At 37.7% G+C, this 25,839-nt stretch overlaps 2 protein-coding genes across 2 annotated transcripts in view; one reads left to right on the plus strand and one right to left on the minus strand.

The window, feature by feature from the left end:
* The first annotated feature begins 817 nt into the window (after nt 1–817).
* On the plus strand, nt 818–23,976 carry LOC134540528 (F-box/LRR-repeat protein 5-like). Its single transcript, XM_063383338.1, has 5 exons — nt 818–1,169; nt 2,702–2,909; nt 6,354–6,501; nt 10,482–10,652; nt 22,105–23,976. Exons 2-5 carry the CDS (start codon nt 2,729–2,731, stop codon nt 22,517–22,519), a joined length of 915 nt encoding a protein of 304 aa, XP_063239408.1. The 5' UTR covers nt 818–1,169; nt 2,702–2,728; the 3' UTR covers nt 22,520–23,976.
* A 299-nt stretch (nt 23,977–24,275) lies between these two features.
* LOC134532406 (discoidin domain-containing receptor 2-like) overlaps nt 24,276–25,839 on the minus strand; it is a 186,811-nt gene continuing 185,247 nt past the window's right edge. Inside the window, exon 17 of the mRNA XM_063368854.1 lies at nt 24,276–25,418. Within this exon, the coding sequence (XP_063224924.1) occupies nt 25,269–25,418 (150 nt within the window). The 3' untranslated portion in view covers nt 24,276–25,268. The remainder of the gene's footprint in view (nt 25,419–25,839) is intronic.

Genomic DNA, 25,839 nt, shown 5'->3' on the forward strand with positions numbered 1-25,839 from the left:
GGCATTCAATGTCAGTGTTGCTCCAACAATTCCTCTTGCGAAAGACGTAGTTCTTATGATGAAAACACTGAATATTGACTCGCCACATAATAAAATTCCCTGAGGGATTTAACTCCACGATAAACTGAATGACATAATTTTTCACTCTCTTCTTCTCTCTTAACTAAATAGCATTGTTAATTAGAACCAACCAATCAGGGCCGTGGCACGTGCGCGTCTTTTCCATGTAGGCCAATTAAATTTCACTTTAAAAACACGCATAGGCATATCGAAACTGTCCTAGAGCCGTGCAATTTATTTACATGAGGCGTCTCATGACGATGCAGAAAAGGCTGCGCGCGCCGCCACGCGAGAAACAAAACAAAACACAATACTGCCGAAAAGTCCGGGAAGCGAATTAAACTTGAACGTAAAATATAATAAACAAACAGTTCCAGTCAATCTGCTAATACCGTTGTATTAGAATGTGGGCTTTAAACATAAAAAAGTTTTTTAAATATTTGTAAAAATGACTTGTAAAAGATTAAGTTATAATTAATTCCTTAAAGATTTAATAATGAAACCAGAGTTATGCAAAAACTATATTTAGAAGAATATTAAAAATCTTGGCAAAAAATTACTGGGATTGTTAATTGTTGTAAATACAAAGATAATCTTTATCATTAATATATTAATAAATTGACCGAGGAAATGCATAAAGTGTTGGCAATTTTTTTTATAAACTAAATACCTGTACGAAAAGAGAAGTTTCGCCGAGAAAACCTAGAACAAAACTGAGAGTACAAGCAACACTGAAATTGTGTGATATTGACAACAACAAAAAAAAAAAATCAACATAAAAAACAAACAAACATTCAATGCTTGATTAACTGTGAGAAAATTAAGTTTAATATATGAAAACTTCTCATCTCAGCGTTAGCTTAGGAAATGTATGGAAAATTCGACCAACATATTATGGGAAATTTATTTTAGAAAACCTTTCGTCGAAGGCAAGAGTGACCACGTCTCATATCCAACCTTTGTGTATGCTCATATCTCATTCGATCAGGAAATTGTCAAATGAAATTGATAGGCACACTGATGAAAGAAAGATTACTTGGAAAGTGTTTTCTAACACAACTAAACGACATGAGTACGTTTACAATAGTTGTAAACGAAACTAATTGACAGTAAGTATTTGAATTGTATCATGAATGAAATTAGGATTTCCGAAATGGATGTTAGAATGATGACTGACCCCGAAGAAATTTAAAGGAAAATTAAAATAAACACATTTGTTGGATAATTCTAAGAATATAAGTACCCCTTTAAAGCAAGGATTGTAAATTTAGTACATTAAAATGGTAAGGGCTGAGAGAGATTACAAATGCATAAAAATATATATATAATTCTAAGCATTTATTAAAATATTAAAATCCCAAATTTTGTTTATTATCTGTACCTAAACAAACTTAGTACATTAAATTGTAAAATAATTAGAGTGTAATCAATATGCTGGTAGTAACTTGCTTGCCCAATTGAAAAATAATTTCAATATTTAAATTTATTTTCTAGGTTAGTTTACCTACATTAAATATGTTATGATATAAGAATAATCTGTGGGATTGAGTTAGAAAATACTTTATAATAAAAGTGAGCACCCGAAAATGCATTTGATCATTTCCTTATTTAGTTTCTAATAATTTATGTAGAGGCCCATTGCAATATATTTTAAAAACTAATCTTCCACAAAGTTAAAATAAATTTTCCTTATGTAATGAAATACTACCTAACTTTTTTGATTATCATTCTGTTAATGCGCATTGCATTTTAACAAGTGTTTCTCCTGTAAAAACCATTGAAAATAGAGATTAGGTTAGGGTAGCCACAAGTAAAAAAATGTTTTTTCCAAGTTAACGGTTGGTTTATAATTATTTAAAATATTGCCTTTAGTGTTAATATAGTGATAATAAATATGTGTCATGCCTTAATAGCATAGCTGAGACTGTTTTCTACAAGAGAGTACTCTGAATCTGTAGTCACAGCCTTGCTTGATTCTAGCTATAGCTTGATTTTGTGGTTCTTCAGATATCTTTAGGAATATAGCATAGCCGAGGCTGTTTTCTACGAGAGAATACCCTGAATCTGTGGTTGCCGCCTTGCTTGGTTCTAGATACAGCTTGATATTGTGGTTCTTCAGATATCCTTAGGAATAAAGCATAGCCAAGGCTGTTTTAAAAAATACAGAAAATTTAAAGTCTATAGTTTATAGCCGGGGCAAAGACTGTTTTCTACCCTGATGTGTTTTCCATTTTAAATGATTTTTTTTATTATTGTTTAATATTATTGTGCTGCTTTAGGCATTCCCAAATAGTTTTTGAGTTATGATAAAAACTCTTGATGAATAATAAATGGATGTAGTTGGTTTCATGATGTATGATGCATAGTTAAAATTCCTGTATTTTTCACTTAAATTGCATTACGAAAGTTTGAATGGTATTTATAGTTCATTAAATATTGTAACTAGTTAGGGACAACACTGTTTTTGCTTTGTAAAGAAGATACAAATGGTTTCGTAGTAATTATAATTTATATTCTATCCTATGGGTTTTTTCATATTTTTAACATTCCCTATCCAAATGTATTTAGTTTGGTATTTGCACTGGATTTGTAATGAAAAGTTTGATGTTGTGATTATTGTTTTTTTTTCTTCTCTCGGCAGGAAAAGGAGGCCGTCCAGCCAGTAGAGATGGCAGGTGGCACGGACACCGCATCCTTCGCGGACCTGCCAGACGAGCTTGTGGTCCAGGTGTTCCGCCACCTGAACCCCGCACAGCTCAACAGCTGTTCACGAGTGTGCAGGCGCTGGAGCCGGCTGTTCCGCGAGCCCGCGCTGTGGCGGCAGCTGTACCCAACCATGTGGTCGCGAGGTGAGGCCGCTGGCTTCTCGACCAGTCCTCGGTGGTGCGGCTCTCTGCCATGCCGGTGGTGAAGTGGGGGGATGGTGAGGCTGGTGCGTCACCTCCTGCACGACTCTCTGTGCGGGGCCATTGACCTGCACGCTTGATTTACAGTTTATTTAAAATCCAGGTTTTAAGTACTGTTGAAAATGAGGTCATTCGAGACAGAAAAACACAACAGTAAGCTCAAATACTGTAGAAAGAACCATCCCAGCACTTCACTTTCCTGGAGCGATTTTGAGAATCCATGAAAAATTGTGATGGCAGGGAATGGAATACGAACCCACGTTCTTACGAATGGAGTCTACTGTACCATCTTAGTTGGAAATAATTTTATTTAAGTAAATTTTACTATTTCAGCAGCCACAATGTGAACACTGTCGGTTTGGGTTAGCAGGGTTTAAAATTTTTATTTTGGGTTAATGTTGGCTCAGTCTTTTACGACTGCTTCTTTTTGGAATTTTGCATGATTAATTTATAAATTGGCTGCAGGGTGTAAAGATGAAGGCTTCTGGCACCTGCCTATACCACTGAAATTATTGCACACCAAATCTTGTATCTTAAAAGGGTTTACAATAACAATATTTTTGGCATTTTTTTCCTTCACTTCTCAGAAACAAGGGTGTCTAGGGCTATGTGGTTCTGGTTTTTATAGGTCGGTTGGGTTTTACTTCAAGAACCTTAGCTCCAATTTAGTTGCTTATAAAAGTAATAAAAAAATATTCCTTAGTGTTAAACTCAAAGTGTGAACGATGTTAGCGGTTCATGCCAATCGCTGCTGGTGTCCAGATCCTTCATATTTTATGTTTCAGCATTATTGACGCTCATTTATATATTTTCGTACACAAAAAAAGTTTTTTAATGAAACTAACTTTTGGGAATGAATTATATACTACAGCCATACCTATTCCAGTATAGAACACAATACCAAAGATTAATTACCCATGGTATTTTTTTATATACTATAATATCATCCAATTAAGTACATTTTGCAACACCACTATTTATATTTTAATTATTAATTTTCAAATGATTTTAATGTCCTGTGTATCATTAAGTATTTTGTAGCACTACATATTCTAGTATGGAACTTGATACTATCAAATATTACCTACTGTATCATATTCTATAATACTTTGTTGATGCCCTATGTCACATGAGGGCCGACAAATGTTTAGTCAAGTAAGTCATATTATTTTATACTACAATCCCACCCAGTTTAGTAGATTTTGGAATACCACTTTTTTTTATAGTTTAATTGTTTATTTTACAATGATTTAAACTTATCTGGTAGCCTAAAGTGTACTTCAGCCCTACTTGTACAAGTATAGAACACGATACTGAAGATATATATTACTTTTTGTATAATAATGTGATTTCCTCAATAAAAATATCTTGTACTGAACAAGTATGTGAATCTTTCCCGACCAAAAGCCCAATTCTTGTGCTTGTACCATAAGAATGTACAGGTTGTAAATTAACTTCAGCACCGTCTTGTTGATGACTTGTGCAATAGTAACTTTCCCTAGGAAAACATACATTTTATACCATACCTTATAAATTTTATGGTTCACCTAATCAAAGAAAACAAATATTTCACCTAACATTGCAATTTAAATTTATACAACACACCTCTCACCTAACACTAAAGCAAAATACACATAAAACACTATTAAAAATTACTAAAGTGTCTAAAACATAACAAACCACTTATCTTTCTTGGCTTCATGGCAATAATCGTTTACTGTCAATATTACTCTTGTATATATTAATTTACGCCAAAAGTTTTGCATTTAATTCATTTAATATCCTGAAACAGGAACCGTCATTTCCGGCACCTTCTTTCTCTACACTGTACCATTAAATTAATACTTTTTTAAAAATAGATTAACCTGTTTAGATAAATTTCTTACCATCTGCTAAAATACTTATTTAATAACTTACCTTTTAAGTTACATCAATTCATTAATTACTTCTCTCCTACTCTTACCACAACAGCTAGGTTAGTTCAAAACTCACACTATCCTTCACATTTATTTTCCAAATGCTAGTCATTCATTCACTGTTGCCAAAATTAATTACTTTATTTTCCTTTGTTCTTTAATTCAGTTTTATCATTCGCCAACTTACATAACTTCTACTACTTTCCTTCATCCAAAAGAAATCATCTTTAATGCTCAGTATCATAGTAGTGAACTTAACCCAAACTGTTTGTAGCAGTTAGCAGTCAGTCGCTATGAACTTTAGAAATTCTGTGAAATTATATATTATTTTTTAATAAACACAAAAATGAAATAAAAGAAATTATTGCCTACAAATTGTCAAAAATAAGGTGGCCTCTTCAGGTACCTATCTCCCCCCAATTCATTATGACAGAAGAATGTCGCCCTCCCGACTCCATGTTGAGAATGTGGTGAGGGGTAGGCGGTCTTCTTGTGGTGCTGCCCACCACAGGAGAACTGGGTGGCAGGTGGCAGGACTGACTGTGTCTGTAGAGGCTTCTCTGGCGGGCTAGTCCTCACGATGGCCTTGGTGAGGGTGTAGATGGAGTGCTCAGTTGGGGTGGCAGGCTGAGTCGCCGGGTACCATGTGGCGGTGTCCCACAATCAAGGTGGCAGGGCTCCCCTTCTTGGCTAGCCAGGCTTCAAGGGCTTCCTGCAGCTTCTTTTCCTCCCGCCTGGGTGTAGGGCACATGCAGCGAGAGCGCAGGAGGCCTAGCACGACTCATAATTTCTGCCTGATTGTGGCCTTTAATGTGGTCCTGGATAGAGGGCGTGTAGGGCGAGCACGAAGGAGGAGGCGGTGGTCGGCCCCATTTTTCCCCAAGGAGCGAGAGGGGTGGTGAGCACCGGGTGTGTGGTGAGTTGGTGCCAGCAAGGTCCCTTGTGCACGAGGGCGTGGTGGTGAGGGAACTGACATCAATGCCCTTTTATTGAGATGAGGGTACCCTACAAGAAAATTCAATTATATTAATTTTCGTGAGCTGTTATATCGCAAATAGTAACATTGTAATATGTCAATTTTTTTTCCACATGTTTAATATGCAGTGTTTTGTGTATTTTGGACACATGAAAAATTTAACAGCTATGTGCATTGATATGTAGTGAGCATACCACCAACCGTAGCTTCTATGAAGCAGTGTATTTCAAGATGGCGTCTCGTTGATTTTGTTTTTTTGGTGACTTTGCGTTGGTCTATGGATGATTTTAAATAATGTGCTAATACTTGATGTTCTGCATACTGTTGACATCTACCCTAATGAAATTTAATTTTTGAGTTGTGATTGTAGTTTTAAATATTTTTTTTGGATTACCTCATTTTTACACTGTGTGCACGAGGCAGCTTTGTGTTTTCTAAGTGATTTTTGTTTTGACAAACATTTCTTCAATAACAGTTGTGGTTGTTTGGTGGCAGGCTTGTGGAACTATACAGCAAATTATGTGGGACATATTGACCAGATTCCAGAGGAAGATTTCTGCCTAGAGCTGTTGGAGCCAGTCACAACTACTTCAGAAGCTGAATGCTTGAGCAGAGAGCAGTCGTGGAACAAATTTTACTCAGGGTAATTACTTTTTTTGGTTTTATAACATTCTAATGTTTATGTGTATTCATAACGGTCCCTCCAGGAGAGTTCTGTATTGATGTTGACATATGTTATTTATCGGGCATAGAGACATGGCTAGACTCCATCTCAAGGTGTATATTGTTGACATCTTGTGTATCTTTTTAAGTATCTTGAATTCTGTCATGCTCTAAGTGTTGGAAATGCTATACTCGCACATTGGTAGAATAAGTGGACTTTTAAGACGTCCCACAAGCCTTAGCACACTACGCAAACTCTCCTACTTAAGTGAAGTGAAATATTTGGCCAGGATTTCTGGAGGCTAGTGACTGGTGTAAGTGAGAGGCTGGGTCACAACACAACCAGAAGCGATGCAGTGGTAACACGCATTCTCTCTCTGTCGGGCAGGAGCAACTGGGCGCTAGTATCGCTGGTTATGAATATACATAAATATTACATTATGATACTAAAAAGCACTACAGTCAAACCTCAATAATACGAACCTGAAGGTACCTTAACTTTGTCATTTTACAATAATGAGGTTTGTTTTAGCCAAACTATTACAAATTTTAATCACAGTTTTTTTATATAATTTCTAAATCAAATTAAAATAAAGTTGAAAATTGCACACAATTTTATACTGCACCAAATGTACTTTTTTTTTTAAGGAATTGTAAAATACAATTTTAGGGTAGCTGCACCTGTGGCTCAAAAAATGTTTTTTGATTTATCACATTTGAGGATTCAAGACAGAAAAATCAAGCAGAGTTTTAGAAATTACTTATGAAAAGACATACTACCATCATTTTGGAAGAATATAATTTTCAAGCTTTTCCCCTCAATCTGAATGAACTACTTGTAATTGTTAACTACATAAATAAGTTTATCTCTGGAACAAAATCAACTTTGCATTACATGATAACCATACTTTATTATTAAACAAATTACTTTGAACTGTTACTCCTATGTTATCTCAAGGGACTGTGAAAATACTTTGTATTATTGAGAGTTTTTTATTATCAGGGTTTTTATAAATGAGGTTTTACTGTACTTAGACAGGAAACACAAGCAAAGACAATATTACATTAAAGTAAACATCCTTTTTTTTATTATTAAAAATACACAATTGATTAAGTAAATAAAAACAGTATAAAATTACTTTAATGTTTAATGTAAATGGTGATGTATTGCCTGCCCAATATTCAATGTTAACTAAAAGAACTATAATTATAACATTGAGACTCATAGCCAATGTAAAGATCACATTAATTAATTCCGCAGATGCGCACAAACACGCACGCATGCATGCACACATTGCACTTGTGTGCATGCATGCATGCATTGAGGCGTGCAGACATGCATGCGCACACACACACGCACGAGACAAGCGTTGACAGTGTCCTATGCGCTCCTCAAGGCGAGTTATGAATACGTAATTTAATGTAAAATACATTGAGGCGAACATGGATTATCATTTATAAGTTTGATCGAGTATATTTGTTAATTATGCTTTTGATTTGTCAGTAAGCCTTTGTTGTGTCTATTTTTATTCACATTTCCACAACATAAAATTTGTTAGATGTGTTTGGGTTAATGTATTGACAGCCTGCCTGTCTTACATTCAGTGGTGGACCCAGCATGGAGTCCTGGGGAGGGCGGAGGAATGGTTTTGGGTGGGGTGGGGGTGGAATGGATAACCTCCCAGAAATAGGGAGTCGGAAACTTTAAAAAATAATAGCCCTTCAAAAGGCTGTATTAATGCATTTATGACATTTTTTGAATATCATTATCAAAACTATATTTTTATCTGATTTTCAAGAAATTTTGAAAAATAATAGCCCTTCAAAAGGCATTTCTGACATTTTGGAATATCATTACTGAAACTATGATTTTTATCTGATTAACAAGAAATTTTGAAGAAAAATAAATTACACACAGTACAGTAGCACTAAAACATGTATAATAATTGTTTTTACAAAAATAAATTTAACCACTTTCAAAAGTAAGTTGTGGCCTGAAGGAGATGTATGTTGTTAGGTAGGCCTATCTCTTAAGGTTTTCTTTTGTACCAGGATGGCCATAATGGTGGGAAGGCTCCCACAGGACCAGCACTGCTTACAGTGGCTGGCTTGGCGAGGGAGGGAGGGATTGTTTATGCATTCTGCCCAGGTTCCCAGTTAGTGGTCGGCCCTGTGAGTTGAAAGTGCAGCAATGTACATGTTGACATCGTCCGGGCCTACGGCCCCTGTAAGTCCGATATGCCACCGCCCAAACACCATCCACCCTCCATTCAAATCTCCCGCCTACCCGTGCGTACGTGTGCGTGCGTGTGTGCTCGCCCGGCAAGAGGGCGCTGTCGAGCCAGTGCGCCGTACCCCTAAAAACATAAATATATATAATTGTGTTGTTTGTTTTAAATTCCCTAAGTGCAACGTGACGGCAGATCGGCCAGGAGGGTTTTATGTACTTTTATTTTTTAACTAATGTATTAAAATATCATAGCGTTTCCGGACATTCCCGAGGAAACCCGAAGCCAGACAATAATTACGTTTCAATCTTAATAATTATTATTTATACAATCTTTTTTTTTTTTTTTTTCAAAAATTGTTACATAATTTTCAATGCATTCTTGTCATGTTAATTTAGTTTCCCGTGGCACGAATTCGCTAATATCTTTTAACGGCAATTGTTTCGGCGGGAGGACGCCATGTTAGTCGAGCGAGCCATGATCTCAGCCTAGTCTTCCGCCATCAACGACCGAGAGCAGACGCATCAGCACTCCGGGGACTTCACCGCTTGTATTCTCTGCCAAGTAATTCTGTTAACATTAATTTCCTTTCAACCGCTTTCTTTTAGTCCTCGGAGCGGCTCTCGGTTAGGGGACTGCTTTATTAATTAATTTATGACCAGTCTCGGTCTTTTTTCTTTGTACTACGTAAATCAACATGTGACCACGTGGTGGCTCATCACCTATAAACCGATTCGTGCCGCGGGCGTTTTGCATAGCTTCAACCGTGTACTTGTGTGAGCGGAATTAGCGGAATAAATCAGGTGTGTGAATTTCACGTATTATTCTTTTATTTTCAATCTGTGTGACCACGTGGAGAGTGACGGCGTGTGGGATGCCTGAGAGCCCACTTCGTAGGGAAAAGCGTGCCCGACGCTGAGAGCGGGCAGAAATTAGTGCTAGATGTTTTCAAGGGGGGGATATCACGTCTCACATGGGCGACGTCACGCCCTGAGTTAGGAGTCTCACCGGGTCCACGTGCCGTACCACGTGGTGGCGCCCACTAACAATCCACCGCGAAGCCGACCGATCGACCCCCCCTCCCCCCCCGTGTCAATGTTTAGCGTTTATTTCCAGTACTTAGAAACTGCTGTTATTAATTTGGCATCAGTATATCAGTATACGAGACAAGAAAATTAATTAAAAATATATTTAAAATATTTGGATACGCAGCAAAAGTTTCGAAAAAAATATTTTTAGTCAGACACTTTTAATTAATCCTCGATAGTTTTTGAATAAAATAAAATGTTTTCTACTTAAGCTTGGCATGCCATATTGCAAACATAACAATGTTACGGTAATGCATAATGAGTGAGACAAAGCAATGATTGTCCCAAACTTTTTAGTAAATGACCAGTTTATTTGTTTTTGTACAGGATTCTCAGTTTATTAATTATGTGATGATTTGGCGAACAATGTTTTGGTGAAATTAATGGTATTTGGACCTGGTTTGTTTTCCATAATCTTTTTTGCATTTATTGTGTTTTTTATTATATTGTTGGAGTTTAGGGTCTCATAGATTAAGTCATCATAGATTTGTGTTCTTGGTTAAATTGCTAACAAATACAGGTTGACATCATAAAACCTGTCTGTTTTAAAAGCTGCTTAATATTGCTATGACAATCCTATTTTAAGTGTCATTGCATAAAATTTGGCATTAATGCATTGCAGCTCTATGTTTTTATGTTCATAGGTTGAAGAGGTCATTATTTGACCACTGTAAAGGTTATGGTGTTAGAGTGCTGGAACTGAGTGCAAACAAATACCTCGATGACGGTCAGTTAAACGTATTAATTTCAGCGTGCCCGAACATAGAAGAGCTTTATGCAAGTTACACTCAGATCTCATCAGGAGCATTCCAAGTGTAAGTTTAAATAAAAACATTGAGTATTTTGGGTTGTGAGCTTTTTTTTTTTGCCTTTAAGTATTTTCACTAAGTAAGATATTATTATGGGTGGTTTTTAACATGATTCAGTTGGTTCAGAATTAAACAGAAATAAATGTAATTTTCTTGAGTATAAGTGCAGGTTTTTTGCTACAAAATAAAACATAATGATTTTTCAGTGATAGGGAAAAACATAACTAATGCATAACAATTCTATATTTTGTTTGCTGTTAGGAAACTTAAAATACAAATCCGTCAAATCAGCATGAAGAGAGTTTTAACTTTCAAATTATACGTGGATCAGCTTAATTAATGTTGTAATTTAAAAATAAAGTTGTTTGTGACAGTTTTATTGTTTGTATGTATTTTAGAAATATCAGCATTTGAGGTATTTTAGATGTAATTTTAAGCACTTACATGTGTTAAAAGTGAGCTTATTAAAAATACATATTTGTTTGTAATAATACATGATAAAGTCATCAGTGTAAGACATGTAAATGTTAACTTTCTAGATTGAAAATGACAAAACATATGACTTTTAACAGTTTTAAAACAGAATTACTAATGTGTTTCAGCATAGTTTCATGGTTGTGTTAGCAAATAAAATGTGTGTAAGCTGGTGTGGCCTAATAATTTGAATTTGCAGTAATTGTGAAAGTGACTTTTTCTTGTCACCAGTAGTAAATTTAGGGTTGGGTCTGTTACACGTAGTAATGATAGAGTTATTAGTAAACCCAAGCTCTGTTACCATTTTTGTCACACTTCACTCTCTCTTGATGACTTGTGTAACTGGTGTATCTTTTAGTTTCAAAAGGCTTAAACAATGATTTCTTCTAGGTATAAGTACCACTATGTTTATTTAACTTTTAATTACTTTCACATAGAATTATAATTATTATTGATAAATTGATTGACAAATATATTAAAATTATTAAATTATATTAACATGGATTTAAAATTACATTATCTAAAGAATGGGCCGGCCCTAATTAAAAAATGACCATTAATCATTAGATATAATTAAAATATAATCAGAAACAATAAACAGGTTAAGTTTTTTGACGTGACGTCTAATAAATCGATGAATGCCGGCTGCAAGCTCGAAAAAATGTTCCGTAACGCACATTGTCCCACTGCGATCTGTCCCGTTACACTCATTGTACGCTTGTGCCGCATCTCTCTTCCACTCGATTGGAACAACCATCGATTTGACTTTTCAATCATGTTTTCGTCGTTTGAATGATTAATATTATGTAATTTAACTATCGTCCACCGATTTTCAGCACAATCGGTACGGTTATTTAAAAGTAATGTTGAATTTTCAAATACGTTTTTGTATGAACAATGGTGTTTTACAGTTACACATAATAATTCAAATTACACCAGGGATTTTTGCACAATTTTTTAAAAAATATTGTAACACATTATAAATAAGTTTGGTGTATTTGGGATGCGTATTTGTTATAAAATCGTATTATAAAAACGAAATAATATTATTCCCCTGCGGTGCTGTCATCTATGGTGACGGACGCGAACCAAACGAATCGCGCTATCTACCCGCTTCCATGACAACCAGGCACTCGTGAAAACATATTTTCCTTTGTTTATCGCGAGGGGCGTTATTATTAATGAATTATAAATAAAATTTCGTGCCCGGGGCCACAATTGCATATCATTTTGAGCACTGGAAGACATAAAAACGTAAAATATTCTCGACAAATTTTAATGTCGGCCCCAGCGCAGCACGAGCGTCTGGGTTGGAGATTAAAGCCGAAATTCTTTCTTAAACTTACTAATACTTATTTTATTAACTGCAAGAGCATTTTTATTAAATTCTATGTTTAATTTCACGACGAACAAACTTCGTCGTTAAATGTGTAATTGCGAAAAAGCATAAAACATTCTCGACGATCTTGAAGTTAAATAGCAAACATGTATAAAAGTTATAGTTAAAATAATCTGTTCGTTAAAGTAATAAACATATTTGAATTGATGAGTGCAAATAAAAGTAAATTTATCAATTAAGTTTTAGATTTCATTTCACTCCTTCTTTGTATCCATACAAAATATTGATAATTCAATAAAAATGCATCAATTTTATTCATAAAAGTATGCAATCATTTCATCAATGTTTTGTTATGACTAGAGGCACGATTATATGGTAATGCGCGATAAAACGAAATAACACCGAAAACCGCTTGAAAACACGAAATAAAACGAAATTGTGCGAAATCCGCGATATGTCCCGAAATTTGGTCTGTCCTGATTATTTACGTTTTTTTTTTTCTTCCCATTCTGTAAGGAAAATTCACTATCTTCAGCACAATCAAATATTTCTGACCGTAACTAGCAGCCATATATATTATATGCGACGGTGATACATTATAGAATTTAAAATGAAGTCTCGGAATTAACGTAATATTTTCTTTAAACGGTAATCTTGTGTACCATAATAATTTAAGATGTTGATAACTATGATACAATGGCCGCCGTTCACTTTCTGTAAATACAAAAATAACAAACGTCCAAAATATGTTTTTCTAAGATTACGTTTTTAATCATTAAAATATTACACACTAGAGCGCATTGCTTTTACTGTTTATTTAAAATAAAGTACGTAGGGTACGAAAATAAAATTAACCCTGCTTAGCATAACGATTGTAAATAATAAATAGTACATGTTTATGTCGGTATTAATTTTCACGTACGTATGTTGGTATTCGGTATGCGTTTGTATTCGTATTAGTGATGGGCAGAACGGTTCTTTTGACAGAGTCGGTTCTTTTGGATCAGTTCCGTGAAATGATTCCTTCAGAACGATTCGTTCATCTCGGTCAATTCGTTCTTTTCTGTGTATGGGATCTGGCTCTTTTATCAGGTGTCGTTACTCGTTCATCCTTTATAGTATTAGGTACGTGTTTTTGTATTTGAATTTGAACATTGCTTTCCGTAGCCAGTGAATCACAGTTGCGTATATGAAACAAGATTATTTATATTTTATTACTTTTTAAGTTACAAATATTAATATATAGGCTATTTACACTCTAGTGACAGTAAAGTGTTTACATGTAGACCAACACATTTAGAGAAAAAAAGACAAAAATTTAATACTACTACTGCGATTCAGTATGAAGAGAAACAAATGAAGTACATTAATTAACCCAAAAATGGTAAGTGTGAACATTTGTAGTTACTTTCCCTGTTATTTTTAATTTATACGGTTTTTTTTAGTTTTTTATTTCCAAATTTGTGTATGTGAATGTGAAAAAGCAATTTTAAACCACTACTTAACAGTTGACATTTTCAGGTATAGATACTTTTCATGTTACCCTATTTTATTTGATCAGTTATCGTTTGCTCATGTGAACATGCGCACGCTGTTATTGCTAATTCTTCAGACTCCTGACGTCATGAATCATTTCACGAACGAATCAGACCGGACGCGTGGCCGGTTCTCTCATCTCGTTCTCTCGCTCTCTCGTTCTCTCCGCGTTTTCGTTCTTCCGAATTTTTCAAGGTACCGGCTCTCAAAGAGCCGGTTCTTTACATCGCGAACGAATCGCAAGATTTCGTTCTCTCAAAGATTCGTTCTTTTTGAACGAATAGTTCACGAACGACCCATCACTAATTCGCATCTATTCTCCATTGTTTTGATCTTTCCAGCACGGCAAGTTTTTACGTATTGAGGTTAAATTCTTCCTATGTGATTAAAATTTTTTGATAATGCCTAAAACAAAGGTTTCTGCCAGTGACCGATCGAAAGAATTTTCCAGCGAAGGATTTTATTTCAGTGATAAAATTTTAATGTGCAAATTCTGTAACTGCAGGCTAGACTACGAGAGACGCGATACGCTTGTGAAACATGTCGCGAGTGAGAAACATAAGCGTTTGAGGCAAAACTCATCTGTCTAAGAGTCTTTAATGCCATTAATTTGCTGTTCAACCCAAGAAATGTGAGTAGGGTTAGCATAGAAGATGCAAACCTACAGAAGTCTCTGCATACGGTAACTTGCCTTCTGTTTCCCATCTTCCTATTGATACATTCATACATGACTATGTTGCTTTCAAAAAAATAATTGAGGATGAACTTTCATTGCCAGAAACAAGCCAAATTGATGTTGCAAAGGTACTTTGCTCCCTTAAAGGGGACTACAGTGAATTTGCTCAAGCCAGTTTAAGGGCAATCTGGTTCCCAACATCAAATGTTGATGCAGAATGTTCATTTTCCAGGTACTCACTGGTAGTTAGTGACAGAAGACAACGTATCACTCCAGAAAATGTGGAAAATTTAACTATGATAGCATTTCAATAAAACCGTCTTAATAGTAACTTTGGAAGTGCTTAATTGTGTAATTTTGTAGGTAGTGTATGTGATTGTAATTAAGTCGTGAAATTTTTAGTAGTTATTTAAAAGTTTGAATTTATGAATTTGCAAATGAACTTAATTGTAATTAGATCATGAGGTTTTAGTGTTTATTAATATTTGTTTTAATAAATTTGCATGTCGTACAGAAAAGCAAGAAAATTTTGCCGTGGGTATTTTGAGCAAAAAAATAAAACCATATAACACCGAAATCTTTTTTCTTTACACCAAAATTTGTCTTAAAATAACACCACAAAATCTTGACTCTAGTTATGACGTTGTCACGTTAAACTATCGTCCGTAAACCGACTTTACAGACAACCAATTTTTATTTATAAAAATGAATAAAGACAAATGTAAAAATAAAAACAATATCTCCGAAATATCTTTTTTTGAAAACAGAATTGTTCTAAAAATAAAACGATAAAGTCTTGACCCTAGCGATAACACATGACCTCCTCTACCAGCCCCGCCCAGTCTCTCCCGGATCGACCTTGCGACGCATGTGCAGGGGAGGATAGAGGCTTTCCTTCGCCCAGGTCATAAGTTGTGATCAGCGACCTCCCCCCTCCTTTTACCCTCAGCAGCAAACACACCAGACACAGCTTGTCTTGCACGCGTGTAAATAATTTGTACATAATTAAGCTAAATTTAATCAAAACATGGTTAAAGCAATAATTTGGTATTGAATAGCTAATGGAAACGCAGAAGATAAAAAAAAATTGAGCGAGTCTTTTATATGATATGTAAACATACAACCTCGGTAACGAGTAAATTCATGTGTACTCATGTTGCAAATAAACTTTTAATACGAAAATTGGACACGAAAATTAACGTAGAATTCTTCAAAATAATGCCGAGTGTAATAAATATATACGAAAAGTATTCATGACAGGGGAAAAACTTAACAATTTTTTTGCAGTCCCAGTGCACTTAGAGCGATTAAAGTCCAGAAAGAAAAATTTCTGGTGTTCCAATCTTTTCAACGTTGTGATTCAATGTTATTCTGAAGATATAAAAAGAACTGAAGGACTGGAGGTTTGACGTTCGCTGGCCGAAGTTGAGCTGCTAACGAGGCGTCAGGGCACCTTAGTCGTCCTGATTGCTGGAGGAAGGACTCGAGGGTGGTGTTGTTAGGTCTGCATCTGGCCCTTGGACCCTGTCTGTGAACAGGTCCGAATCAAAATTGATCAGAACATGATCACAAACAGTTAGCAAAATAGGCAGAAAATGCCTACTAAGAAAGGTTATTGTGGTCGGGGAAATAAAGTTTGTCAAAAACTCACCATACAGGGAGATGGTTTCTAGCGTTAGCCAGGGTGCAGAGCTCGCGAACACGCAGTTGTCTCGGACGTTTCCATGATTAAAAAAGATAGAAAATATTATGAAATATTATTAACGAAGCTTGACTACTTCTGCGAGGTATGCAGACTGACTAATTATTAATTACTAAAGTTGTAGGGATCACATCCCTTGCCTAGCTGATTACATTTTTAAACAACGACCAGAGTGAAGTCTTGATGTGCGGCTCGCCGACGATGCAGTGCGGTCAGTCTGCTGTCGCGGCGTGAAGTCAGTTTGGGGTGGCAGCGACTCGTAATTAAAAGGCGAAGTCAATCAAAAGAAAGGGGGGAACAGACATGCCAACCTTTACGGATCTTCCGTAAAATGTACGGAAAGTGCTTGGTTTTTACGGTTTTACGGGAGCTGTTAATATTTTACGGATTTTGATTATGTCATTTTGAGATTGAACAATTTTCCGTGCCGTACTAGCGATTTCAATAAATTGTGCGCTTATGGTAACATACTTATGGTACGCATATCGTACTTGTAACCGAAGTATTGTGTCTGGTTTAATTAATAACGCAAGCTTTAGGTACCATAGCAATTACTAACTAGCATACGAGATATGTAGTCATTCTACCTGTACCACATTTATTCACATCGCACGAAAGTAGCCGAACCAACCGGCGGTTCGTGATTCGACAGTCGGTTGCTAAAATGGTGGAACTGTGTCACAATGCGTAGGCTTTATTATTATTTATTATTGTTTATTATTATTACTATTTTATATATATATATATATATATATATATATATATATATATATATATATATATATAGAGCTGCAAATGGGTACAGAAGTGCCCGGTGGCAAGCATTCTCCCTACTTTCCCCGCACTCTCCTTCTGAACTGGTCCACACTCCCAGCCGACACACACTCCTCCTCCAGCCTAATCCATTCCCCTACCGTCCTCACGACCATCGCATTTTTTCCCCTTTTTGTTCTCCTCCTCTCTTTGAAGACCTTCCTAGTATTTTCCGTCCTACTTCTAGGCATTCCCATTTTGACTCGTCCCTCCAGCTCTCCCCATCCTCCCACTCCACTCAGCACCTGGTACATCTTGACTAGTCTCTCCTTCTGTCTTCTGTCCTTTAAGCTCTCCCATCTCAATCCTATCATCATCTCTGTGGTACTGCACTTCCCCTCCACCCCTGAGCAGTCATCCCAGCATGCCCAGGGCCTGTCTGCTCTTCTTCACTACCTTGTCTACCTGCTCCCCCACCCCAGGTTGCCTTGCAGCACCACCCCTAGATATTATAGCTGGCGGCCTCACTTATCACGTTTCCCCTCCAGCGATATTTCCTCCTGACAATCTTCCTCTTCCCGGTAAACCTGACCACTTTTGTCTTACCCACATTTATTCTCATGCCATTATTTTCCACCCACTCTTCCAACCTTTTCAGATCATCCTGTAGCCCATTCCTCTCAGCATCCATGTATACAACGCAGTCGTCTGCAAAAAGCCTAATATGCCATTGTATCTCCTCTTCTATATCATTCATCATTATGGTGAAGAGCAGTGGGCCGAGCACACTGCCCTGCGGCACCCCTGACGTAACCCTTCCTTCCTCCGAGATCTCCTCCTCCACACGTACCCTCTGTGTCCTGTTGCTTAAGAAGTCACCAATCCAACCCACCACCCTCGTGTCACTTATTTCATCATTTTCTCATGAGGAACTTTATCAAATGCTTTTTCAAAGTCGATGAAGCAGGCATCAATCTGCAGACCTTTATCTACCCCCTCCATTAGCTCCTCCAATAGGCCCGCCAGCTGAGTTTCACATGAATATCCCCTCCGAAATCCATGCTGTCTCCTGTCAATCCACTGCCTTCCGTCCAGCTACCCTACTACATGCCTGTGCACTAACCTCTCCATTACCTTACCTACTGCCGACGTGATGCTAACTGGTCTATAGCTGGCTGGGTCCTCTTTGCTACCCCCCTTCTTGAGTATAGGTACCACCACCGCCTCCTTCCATTCTTGCTGCAATTTGCCCTCCTGCAGCGATCTACTGAATAGCAACTCCAGGTACTTCACCATGGCTTGCCCCCCCAGCTTTATCATCCCATTACCTATGCCATCCTTGCCTATGGCTTTCCTTCTGTCTAACCTTGACGCCACTTTCGCGATTTCTTCCTTCCTGATATCCAGCCGTTTTTCGTGTCGCCCTGTACTTTGCTCAGCATGTTTCCTTTCCCACTGTTTTCCCTTCTCGAACACTGACATGTACTGCGTGGCCAACATGTTCGCCTTTTCCTTGGATCCCGCTGCAATTTCACCTTCCTGATTCCTCAGAATTGGTACCCCTGTCCCTGTGCCCTTCGTGTTCCTAACAAACCCTTATAGCTTTCGCCAGTTGCCTTTGGTCCCCTGTACCATCAGGTCCCCGAGGTAGGCCTCCTTCGCTTTCTTTATCTCTCTATTCAGTTGCTTTCCTATTTCTTTCAGCTCCTCTGTTACTGTTTTCTTTCCCTCCTTTTCCCCCAATGCATATAACATTCTACCCTTCCTCTTTAGTTTTCGAATTTCCCTTCCATAATAGGGTGGGTCCCCTCCCACATTTATCCTTTTTTTAGGTATATATTGCTCTTGTGCATCTTCCTCCACCTTTTTAAAATCCCTCCACAGTTCCTGTACATCGATGCCTACCCTCCATTGGTCGAATCTCTCTTCCAGAAACTCCTCCACCCTTGTCTGTACTGCCCTCCCATACAACCATATTTGCCTGCTGCTGCCTTTCATGACCTTGTCCAGGCTAATTTCCACTACGGGAATATCGTGGTCGCTTATCTCATCCACCACTTTAGAGTGAGTGGCTAGCTCCTCGGGTCTTACCAGCACTACATCCAATAGTGATCCTCCAGCTCCCCCACCCATCCTAGTTTCCTCTACCACCACCTGTTGTAACCCCATGTTCACCAGTTTAGTTGCCCTCCGTTGTCCCAGTGGCCCCACCAGTTCCTTACCACACTGCCATTTGACCCCTGGAAGGTTGAGGTCACCTGCTACAACTACCATGCTGTCCTCCTTCAGCCTATCAAGCCTTGATAAAGGAAGTTGTTTTGTTCAATGGTCAGTACAAAGCGAAGAAGCAGCCATGCATTTTTCGCTCGATTGGTGTGTTTTTCAAGTGTTGTGTTCTTCTTTGTTTGATTTATAAGTACCTTTTTGGTTGTTTGCATTCGGCGCAGTGTTCTTACGTTTGCTGTTCAGCAGTCGCAGATAAAATGTCCGTTGGTGCTAAAAAGAAGCAGTATTTTCAAGTGTTCCGTGATGAATAAAGTAAAAACATTCCGTGTATTTTGAAGTCGGACAAAGGGCAGAAGTTCGCATTTTGCTCAATATGCAGGTGTGATACGAACATAGCTCACGGTGGGAAAAATGATATTACTAATCACCTGAAGTGCTCGAAACACGTTGAAAATGTGAAAAGTGGCGAAAGAAATTTAAAAAATCAGTAACTTTTTTGTTGGTGAAAGTTCTGGCAGTGACGTAATACGCGTAGAATGTTTGTTTACGTTCTTTTTAGTTGAACATAACCTTCCGATAAGCGTAGGAGACCACGCCAGTGCATTGTTCCGAAAAATGTTCCCCAAGTCGGATGTGGCTAAAAAGTATGGATGTCAAGTTTTCTGATGTAACTTTTTTCACTAAAAGATTTCCATTCATTTTGCCAGTTAATGATAATGAAACGAGAGACATTGCAGTTGATGAACTTCAAAAACAGTTCTCTTTACTTCAGCTGGAAATTACTTCATCTCTCTTAAAGAAAGAAGATTCAGTTGATGTAAAGTGGAGTACTGTGGGGAATTTTGTAGGTGTAGATGGCCATAAAAAGTTTGACAGACTGTCAAAAGTAATGTTATCGGTATTGACGATTCCCACAGTAATGCTGAATGCGAGCGTGTTTTCAGTCTTGTTACTAAAAATAAAACCAAGTTCAGATCACAAATGTCAACCAAAACACTAGAGAGCATGTGTGTTATGAAATGCAACCAGTCAGAAGTTTGCTATAAACAAAACTTTTCTGAAACTTTTCTAATGAAAGCCAAAGAAGCAACCGCAGCCTCTTTAACGAAAGAATAACTTACGTCGATATTTGTGACAGTGTAAATATTTTTCCCTTGTTTTCCAGTGATTTATTTTAACTATGTTGCAAAGGTTGTGTTAGTTTTTCAATACCTATGTACAGTGGTTGAACTGTCAAATAAAAATCTTCAGCCATCTACTAGCCATCTTGCTCCAAGAAAAAGGAAAGTAGGTGAGAATGTGTATGGTTCTATACTTAAATGAAGAAAATGATCTTGTTTTATATCTTCTGAAACTTAAATAGCACAGTTGTAGACATAGTATATGGTTTTAATTAGAATTTTAGTCCTAGGTTAAATGTACCTTCACAAAAATTTGCCGCTTGGATTTCACGCAATGTTTTTAGCATTTCTGGATTTTACTGATAGGTCTTTTAAAAAGTTGGCATGTCTGGGGGAAGCTTTGGCTTCTGGACCGAAAGGTTCCGAAGATTTATGAGGGGTGTCCGAAACACGGAGAGATCGACTCACATGAGGTGACTGCTAAAGCATTGGGCTTATGGAGGAGACTAGTGCAGCGCTCTGGTGGCTTGGAAATGAACTACGGGGCACTGTTTGTTGTGTGAGGTGCCAGGGGGCAGGCATTTAGCGGGCGTTCAAACACCCAGGGGAAATAATTCGCAACTCTGCCACTAGAGGGCAGAGGCGATACATTCTGAGAATGGAGTTGTGGCCTCGAGACAGGCTGAGGTTGACAACCGGGCGTTGAACTGGGCCTGGTTCCCTGGAAAGGCTGTAGGGGGGGGGGGGGGGATCGGATATGTGCTGCTGCCAATGGGAACTTCTCTCGGCAGTGGCCAGCGACGTGTCAAGAGCTCGAGCAAAATGACCCGTGCTCGTGCCTGAAATCGCTCACGTTAGGATGGATCTCAGAACCTAGCTGCTCTAATAGCTTGCAGGACATAGCAATTCTTATCACGGCTCGGAGGAGGATTACAGGCGACGGACGTGCGCCAAAGCGGGGATAAGACGATAGCACATGCTGGGTCATTAGATGGTAGGCAAAATTATATTTATGCTGGGAACGGTTGGGGAGACAGGTCTGACAAAGATTAAACGGGAGTGTACAGGAGGCAGAAAAAGTTTAAGTTCTCGCAGCAAAAAATGACTGGCGACAATTTTTCAAAATTTCAAATTTAGAATTTTGCCATAAATACTATGTATTTTGCGGCACAGGTCATAAATCAAGATATCCCTCAGTAGTTAATACATTGTCAACTCTGACCATGTTATGGTGCCAGTTACATAAGCATTTTTTTGTTGTATGTAATATACTATTGTAGAACGTTTAGTGTGTACCATATGTACACTTGAAAAATTGAAGAAAGACAATTATGTTTTTATGAGTAGTTGCGTGAGTTAAATTTTCAAATTATGTGGTAACCGAAAAAGTGTTCTTTCTATTCCTTGGGAGTTTTTTTGCATATTATTTTTAACTATGGGGTATTTTATTTTTGTATTTTATTTAAAAGGTCTATTCATCTGTGCATTATGCAGAACAACTCTCCCCCAAGGTAACTTTAACTCACAAAGTCTATATTCAAAAGTTATGAATGCTGACCATTAAATCGTTGAGGCCTGCTCTGGTGTATCTGCACGGATGGTGGATCAGCTTCACTTGTTCTGTGGGCCAGGCCAAACCCTGGCGACTGCCTGAAGAGACTGCACAAGCTCGCACTGTCGGGCTGCGTGCTCATCACGGACCGCACGGTGGAGAACCTGGTGGCCTGCTGGGGCGCCGGGACGGGCGAGCCCGCGGGACTGCGGTCTCTCAGCCTGTCCGGCTGCGCCCTCCTGACGGACGCCAGCCTCGAGGCGCTGTCGAGCTGCACGGCGCTGCGCGCGGGTCTGCAGTTCCTCGACCTGAGCGGCTGCGGCTTCAGGAGCGGGCGGCTGCTGCGCACGTTCGTGCACGGCTGTGCGCGGCTGGGGCCAGAGAACCTGTTCTACTGTTGCAACATAGTGACGGGGCCGTACCGAGCGACTGCCAACGGCTGCAACAACCTGGACAATGAGAACCGTGCCTGTTGCGTGCAGTATCAGAACTGAGGTGCTTGTGACAAAGCACGAGACGGGTTTACTTCAAGGTATGGCGGAGAGCCATAAATGTTCCCATGCTCTCATAGCTGTTGTCAATATGTCCAAAGCTTCTAAAATTCAAATTTTGATGTATTAGACTTAAGTCTTGCAAGGAAAATTTTCTTAAAATTATATTTTAGTAGGTTCATCTGATGATTGCAAAAACTTGGGTGTATTTTAAACTGCCAAAAGCTGACAGGGTTATGATACATACATATCAGGTGGGGATATCAGGGTTCATATGCCTCCTTAATATCCTTAAAATGTCCTTAATTTTTCTTCAATAGAATATGGGGCCTTGAAAACTCCTTAATAAAGACTGATATTGTGTAAGTAATGGATTAATGCAGGTATTTTCATGTAATTTTGTTTCTGAGTTGTCATCAAACAACACTTTGCGCATGTGCAGTACGATTGGCGAATTTTGGGCACTAGATTTTTAATTAGTTTTTCTTTATTTTGTATCTCATCTTTTAATTAAAATGGTGTGTTTTACTCTCTTACTTTGAATATAGTACTTTGAATAAATTAAATGAAATTAGTGATCAGATTAAATGTTCAGGCTTCAAACTAAAACAGAATTCTGTTCTATAATCCTGGAGAAAAGGGGCTTATCTGTAATAGTTCAACTAACCAACAAAATAATTTTTCGTGCATTAACTATTTATCATTGTTATTTTCTTGAGGAATTTTGCAATATTACTAAGTGTTTTTTATATGTTGATAGTGTTGAAGCCAATGAAGTAAAAACTCCTTCATTTTAGATTCACAAAAGGGTACAAATCAATGCTTTAGGTACAGACTTTGAATGAATTATTTCAACTATGCTGGGGTTTAAAGAGATTAAGACCTGAAATCTAATGGTATAAAGATTTTAGCCTAATGGATTTTTTTATTATTATTACAGCTCGATCAAAAACAGGAAATAGCTTCCGACACTGGTTGAACTCAAAATTTGTGGCATAGTGCAACTGCCTAATTGTCATCTGTAACAGTGCATGTGAAATTTTTTTTTCCTGTCATTATTTGTGGATCCTGTTAGTTCAACAAAAACAAAGGTGAGTAACAGCTGTCTGAAAAGTGCAGAAAAGTTAACCACCATCGTGAAAGTTGTAATATTTATAATATATTTTTGAAATTTCTATATATGTAAAATGATAATTGAATAACATTTATAAACATTTATAAAGTGTCACCTGATTTATTGCATGTTTTCAAATACCTTTGGTTTATTTATGAAATCAGTTGGTAAAAATATATTTTAAGCTTCAAAGTGCATACTTCAAAAAAAAAAAAAAATTGTAATTTTATTGTACCATCTTTGGATGTATACTATTTTTACCTGTAATGTACAAATTAGACTGTGTTAAAAATAGTATTTATTTTGTACAGGTTGTCAATTAAACAAGATACTAAAGAATATTAAATTTAATTTATTTATTTTTTGTATGTTCAGTTGTAAAAATGACATTTCTCTCTAATTTTCAAATCCCTTTAAAAAATTTTAACATACCAATTCTTTTCCCTCATAATGACAAACACATCCTTTAATTTCTGAAAACTGCCATTTTACTGTGTTCATAAATGAAGTTATTTATATCACAGTACAGTCCATGTATTTTTAGCATAATGCCCCAGCAATCATTATTTGGAAAGACTGGCCATTTTGCCATAACTTTGGAATTAACTTAAGTAGGTACGTAAATAAAAAGACAGTATGTATAGAAACATCCTTTATTTTTATCTGGCTTTAGCGCAACATTTTTATAAATTTCACACTTGTAAAATTTTGTAGTAAATGCTTTATGCTTGCAGCAATATTTAACTTGTAGAGATGCTGGTATGTACAGTCATTTTTTTTCTTCAAGCACTCGATGAAAAACTAAATTTTAAAGTACCACACAAGTGAGTTCTGGAACGTTACATTAAAACATGTGTAAAAATACATTAGTCATACTACTGGAAGCGCAGTACAGAAGGTCACTATACTTATTGTTTACCACTACTTAGGAAGGCGATAGCTGTACAGTCATGGTATGTTTTTGTTCAAGTAAATTAAATTATGTCTTTAGAGTTATTGCTACAAGTTCAGAAGGAGTCATAACCTCACCAATCCAGACTTCTATTGTTTCTATAAGTTCTTTTGTTGAAAGCAGCTGATGAAGCATTGCAAATATATTTGCTGTGATTTGTATAGTTATCATGAGAATTAGTAAACCTGAAATGCAACCCTCGAAAGAGGTAACATAGTATATCTGCTAACTGGCATTGCAACCAATCATTTTTATTTTACAATTTTTTTTTGTTAGAAGATACTATGTCTTCCACGTGCAAATTACAAAATTATTTATTCCAAGTAATGCTTTCAGTAAATAAGACTGAATTTTCCATCTGCTGCTTTCAGGGTAGTGAATACTTTGCAAAGATTCACATTTATAAAATGATCTTGTAATTTGTGTTTCAACGCACACTGAACTTGCTATGCTCGAGTGTTCCTCCGGTGAAGTTGAGGAATGTTGTGTAATCGGTGCTTTGTCTCTGCAACAGTGTATAAGTGAACGCTAGAGAGTGGACCCAAACGGAATCACATGCCGTGCGAACTGTCGGGAACGTGCAGGAGTTCTTGGGCAGATGAGCGGCTGGGTGGTCACGAGACCACGTTGGCATGCGTAGAGAGGCCCGACGAGCCACTGGACGAGCGGCCGCCCCGCGGGAGACGTCAGTCACTCCCCCGATGCCCTGCACTCCTGCGTTTCAGGAAGTCGTGCATCTCCCGGAAGGTCGGCCGGAGACCGTCGTCCCGCCTCCAGCACTCGGCCATTACTTCGTAAATGTCCTCCGGGCATATCGTAGGTTTCGGCAGAAGCACCTAAACACGGGAATATCAAGACAGTTTTGATGATGGGATGCACAAGAAGACTGCAGTGAGTTCTGAACCACTTGGGTACCATTGAGCTCATAACTCCAAACATTCCAGGTGTTAGGATTATGTATACCACAATTCATCGTCCTTTCACATTACTACTCGCCTTTAATGCCTCATTGCAGTACATTAAGGCTCAGCTTGAACTCCTTGCTGAGTATAGTACCACTTACCACTTACTTTGAACCCTCACCACAGTACATTATGATACACCTTGAGCTCCCAACCACAGTATATTACAATTCACCTTGTTGAACTCCTCGCTGCAGTACATTACCACTCACATTGAGTTCCTCACTGTGGTACATTGACACTTACATTGAGCTCCTCGCTGCAGTACATTACCACTCGCATTGAACTCCTGACC

Source organism: Bacillus rossius, chromosome 1 (assembly GCF_032445375.1).
Source record: "Bacillus rossius redtenbacheri isolate Brsri chromosome 1, Brsri_v3, whole genome shotgun sequence".
Taxonomy (NCBI): domain Eukaryota; kingdom Metazoa; phylum Arthropoda; class Insecta; order Phasmatodea; family Bacillidae; genus Bacillus; species Bacillus rossius.

What these genes read in the sequence shown, in the direction of transcription:
- LOC134540528 (XM_063383338.1), top strand. Translation starts at nt 2,729, where the DNA reads ATGGCAGGTGGCACGGACACCGCATCCTTCGCGGACCTGCCAGACGAG. An exon ending in CCCAACCATGTGGTCGCGAG is followed by an intron (nt 2,910 to 6,353) that starts GTGAGGCCGCTG and finishes GTTTGGTGGCAG; the next exon opens with GCTTGTGGAACTATACAGCA. An exon ending in TGGAACAAATTTTACTCAGG is followed by an intron (nt 6,502 to 10,481) that starts GTAATTACTTTT and finishes TTATGTTCATAG; the next exon opens with GTTGAAGAGGTCATTATTTG.